The sequence below is a fragment of the Nematolebias whitei genome, chromosome 18 (genome assembly GCF_014905685.2).
Source record: "Nematolebias whitei isolate Nwh7 chromosome 18, NemWhi1, whole genome shotgun sequence".
NCBI classification, from domain to species: Eukaryota; Metazoa; Chordata; class Actinopteri; order Cyprinodontiformes; family Rivulidae; genus Nematolebias; species Nematolebias whitei.
The window spans coordinates 14,156,607-14,159,362 of record NC_056515.1 but is presented as its reverse complement, the minus strand read 5'-3'; the positions used below and the strand labels follow the sequence as shown (position 1 = coordinate 14,159,362).

Here is a 2,756-nt window from a genome sequence, read left to right as displayed (position 1 = left end):
GTGTGTGTGTATGTATATATATATATATATATATATATATGTATGTGCTACCAGGTTGATCCACTGGTCGATCCACTCTGAGAAGGTGCTATTTAAGAGACTGAGCTGAATACAGCACCTCAGACTGAGGAAGTTTCTCAGATGAGAAATGAAGCATTTCTATATTTTTTTTGCTTTGTTTTGTTTTTTTAATGTCCAGAGGACCAGATTGAACTTTTTTGGATTTTTCTACCTGGATTATAGAGCATGCATCAGGATATGACTGTCAATCTCCCTCGGACTGGGGCTCCATGCAAGATCTCACCTCGTGGTGTATCAGTGATCCTAAGAAAGGTGAGGAATCAGCCCAGAACTACAGGGGAGGAGCTGGTCAATAACCTGAAGAGAGCTGGCACCACTGTTTCCAAGGTTACTGTGGGTAATACACTAAAACATCATAGTTTAAAATCATGCATGGCACTAGGGCTGGGTACCTTTCTAAAAAAATCGGTATCGGTGTCGGTACCTTCACTTTGGTGTCGATTCCTGGACAGTTCTTTTTTCGGTACCAATTTTGTAATTACTATTATTCCTAACAAGAATAAAATTACGTTATACATTACAGTACAAACTGTGAGTTTTATTTTTTAACGTTGGTATTTTTCTAATCCAAGCAGTTTTCTTACATAAAAACAAACAAATAATTTCCAGGTTAAAAGACCACTTTCAAACCAGTGACACGTCAGTGTCTAAGGCTCACTGCTACACACTGAGGACCTTTTCACTGAACAGTTTGTCTTCAGAAAAATCAACATGTCTGCTTTCTGTGGACACAAACCAGCCCGCTCCTGGCTGATGGTGTCTCCAGCAGTAGAACATGTTCACTCCGAGGCTGTAGATGATGCTTGTTGCACACACTAAGGGTTGAACGAGTATATAATTTTTAAACTCGACATTAGCATAATAAAACCCGAGTAGAACTCGAGTATTTGATGACATCATAGATCTCAAGATACAAAAATAAATAAATAAATAAATAAAACCGCAAAAAAAAGGTAGTTATTTACAAAAAAAAAGACCAACAAAACATTGGGAGCGTATATTATGCTCCTACCATTTACCATACTGCAAATAAGTCACAGGAAAAACTAAACTACAGGTCCTTCTCAAAAAATTAGCATATTGTGATAAAGGTCATTATTTTCCATAATGTAATGATAAAAATGAAACTTTTTTCAGACATACTTCTTATGGAGTACAGAAATTTACCAAACGAAAAACAAAAAAGTGTATAAGAAAACATAGTCAGCTGTTCAGTAGCAGCCTGCAAAAACAGCTGCCACTCCTCAAGAAGTTATATTCATTCATTCAACCTGTGGATCCACTACATTAGTGTATCTGTCAGTATAAATAAAAACATAAATGTAAATATACCATTTCAATAAATTCAGGTCTTCTCAGTCTGTAGCACGATCAGGGGAAGTAGCATCAAAAAACTCGTTTTCTAATCGACTTGTTAAACTTTCCTGCTGTTGTTTTCCTTCAACAAATTGTTCAGTGGTTTATCAGCAATTACTCGATTAGAATTGTTTTATTTGAGCTGGTTTGTTACCTTTAAAAGACGATCGTCTAAGCCCATTTCATGAAATTTCAATCTCTCGGCGGCCATGTTTGCTCGGCACTACTCACACGTGCGTCGAGGAAAGTTGACGTCATGTTACATTCAAGGATAATCGGAAAAATGAGCGTCTTGTTCAAAGAACATTCTTCTTCCAACAGTGTTCAGTCAGGTCATCTGGACAGTTTCTTATTTTGTTGAGAGACGTTTCGTCCTCCATCCGAAGGGCTTCATCAGTCTGAGAAGTCACAAACAAACTGCTTCCCCCACTAAACAGTACACTCGTACAGCGGAGCGCAGGAGTGATTTGTGACTTCTCAGATGGATGAAGCCCTTCGGATGGAGGGAGAAACATCTCTCAACAAAAAAAAAAACTGTCCAGATGACCTGAACATTTTTGGATTTTTTTTTTTTACCTGGATGTTGAGCATGAATCTTGAACCACTTTGGCTGTGGCAGCTTCTTCTTCTTCTACATATGATGCCATTGCTTTAGCAGTTCACACATCCCTCAACCATCTGGAGCAGGTAAATACCTATGTGAGAATGCTCTTCATTGACTACAGCTCAGCATTCATCACCATAATCCACTCCAAACTGGTCTCCAAACTCACCACACTGGGCCTGGAGAAGTTCATCTGCTGCTGGATACTGGACTTCTTCACAAATAGAACACAGGCAGTGAGAACCGACTGTCACCTCTCCTCCACACTAGACCTCAGCACTGGTACACCTCAGGGTTGTGTCCTCAGTCCACTCCTGTACTCACTATTTACACATGACTGTACTGCCAAGCACAGCTCTAACATCATCCTCAAGTATGCTGATGACACCACCATCTTGGGCCTCATCACAAACAATGATGAAGAGTGCCTACAAAGACAAGGTGAAATGACTGACCATCTGGTGACAGGAAAATAACCTCTCTCGAAATGTCAGCAAAATGAAGGAGATCATAGTGGCCTTCAGGAAACAGCATGGAGGTCAGCACTCCACCATCTACATAAACAAGGCTGAGGTGGAGCAAGTCAGCAGCTTCAAGTTTCTTGGCGTTCACGTTACTGAGGATCTATCCTGGACTTTATACAAACAGTATATACCATACCATACCACTTTATTTATAAAGCACTTAAAACAGCAACAAGGCCAACCAAAGTGCT

The 2,756-nt window shown here is 39.7% G+C and overlaps 1 protein-coding gene across 1 annotated transcript in view; it reads right to left on the bottom strand.

Annotated features, from left to right (window-relative positions):
* Positions 1-1,655, bottom strand: part of ddx56 (DEAD (Asp-Glu-Ala-Asp) box helicase 56) — a 62,214-nt gene extending 60,559 nt beyond the window's left edge. Inside the window, exon 1 of the mRNA XM_037691778.1 lies at positions 1,592-1,655. Coding sequence (XP_037547706.1) covers positions 1,592-1,648 — 57 coding nt within the window. The 5' untranslated portion in view covers positions 1,649-1,655. The remainder of the gene's footprint in view (positions 1-1,591) is intronic.
* Positions 1,656-2,756: the final 1,101 nt, after the last annotated feature.